At 41.4% G+C, this 1,371-nt stretch overlaps 1 protein-coding gene across 1 annotated transcript in view; it reads left to right on the top strand.

The window, feature by feature from the left end:
• Nucleotides 1-817: 817 nt before the first annotated feature.
• Nucleotides 818-1,371, top strand: part of pmepa1 (prostate transmembrane protein, androgen induced 1) — a 7,775-nt gene continuing 7,221 nt past the window's right edge. The window contains exon 1 of the mRNA XM_016250012.1: nucleotides 818-853. Coding sequence (XP_016105498.1) covers nucleotides 818-853 — 36 coding nt within the window. The remainder of the gene's footprint in view (nucleotides 854-1,371) is intronic.

Here is a 1,371-nt window from a genome sequence, read left to right as displayed (position 1 = left end):
GTGTATGTGTGTGTGTGTGTGAGTGTGTGTGTGTGTGTGTGTGTGTGTGTGTGTCTGGGGACAGTCAGTCATTATGAATGTGTGTTTGTGTCTGGTTCTGCGCTCGTGGCTCACTTCACGTCCTCGCACCATCAGCTGTCTCGCACTCTTTTTGTTTTCATATTCAAAACTGACTCGCTCAGACAATTGAGTCTAGACCGGCGGCGCTCGGGCCCGTCCCCCTCGGGGTGTGTGGGAACGCAGGGGCTTCAGTGTGAGTTTGTCTCTGGTGGATGTGCATCATGCAGCTCCGTGCGGTGGACGGTTCGCATCCGTGTGTTCAGACGCGCTGCAGCGGTGAGTCTGACGCTCTCTCTATAGTGTCTTACGATTTATTTAAGAATGTCTCACCTGAGTGAATTTTGGTCTAGTGTAGATCTGCAATGTCTTTTATGACTTTTTGGTAATTGTATATCTTGTGTAATTTATTCTGAGATCGCCGTGAAAATAGCCTTGATGCTGGCATGGCGTTAAAAAGTGAATAAATAAATAAATGATAGTGTCTTAGAGAAGCTGCTGTGTTTTTACGGCTGCTGGAGGTTTGTCTGCTTTGTTTGCTTTCATGACTTTGATTGGGTCAGCAAGTGTGATGGTTCAATTGAGATCAGTTTTCTGTGTCTGAACGTCTTTAATATATAAATAACACGTAAAACAAACAGGGTTCGGCTGTTTCTGTTGATGGATGCACATTCTGGCTTCCCAGTACATTACAACAAAAAACGGGTGGACAAACCATTCACTCTTGTTCAATGCGAGTGCCGTATGCTGGAATATGAGCATGTATTCCGTCATCACTAATAGCACACGCGCACAGGTGAGACCTGAACAGCACACGTTGATATCTGTGTGTAAGCTAAACTCATTTAAGCTTTGCCAGTTTAAACATTTAAGAGCCAGAGGATGCGAGCTTGCGTGCGCAGTGAGAAGATTTGTGCGAAGCGTGCAAACCCGCGCCTCGGAACGTGTGCAAATATTAAGCTCTCTCTGAAGTATTGTGTTTAAATGGACAAATTCACACAAAAATGATGCCAAAATGCCCCATTATAACCAGTAAAACCAATACAAGTCCCATTCTAACCAGTAAAACCATTACAAATTTTCTAATGATGTCTAATGTTTTATTCAGCAGGGGTTTTATTTTTTTAATATTCCCAAAATATATCATGAAATATCTCGATTCTCAAATATGTGCAAGTAAATGCATTTTTGCACCTTTATAGATTATGTTAGTTCTCTAGTAAAGTAGGCTAATAGTATTAATCTATTAACTTTGCATAAAAATTCGTCTTTTTACTTAAGTACCAGATATGGTGTCATACCATTAAATATATT

This window comes from Sinocyclocheilus grahami, unplaced genomic scaffold (assembly GCF_001515645.1).
Source record: "Sinocyclocheilus grahami isolate Dianchi unplaced genomic scaffold, SAMN03320097.WGS_v1.1 scaffold965.1, whole genome shotgun sequence".
NCBI classification, from domain to species: domain Eukaryota; kingdom Metazoa; phylum Chordata; class Actinopteri; order Cypriniformes; family Cyprinidae; genus Sinocyclocheilus; species Sinocyclocheilus grahami.
Note: the sequence above shows the minus strand (reverse complement) of the source record. Positions and strands in the feature narration are given on the sequence as shown.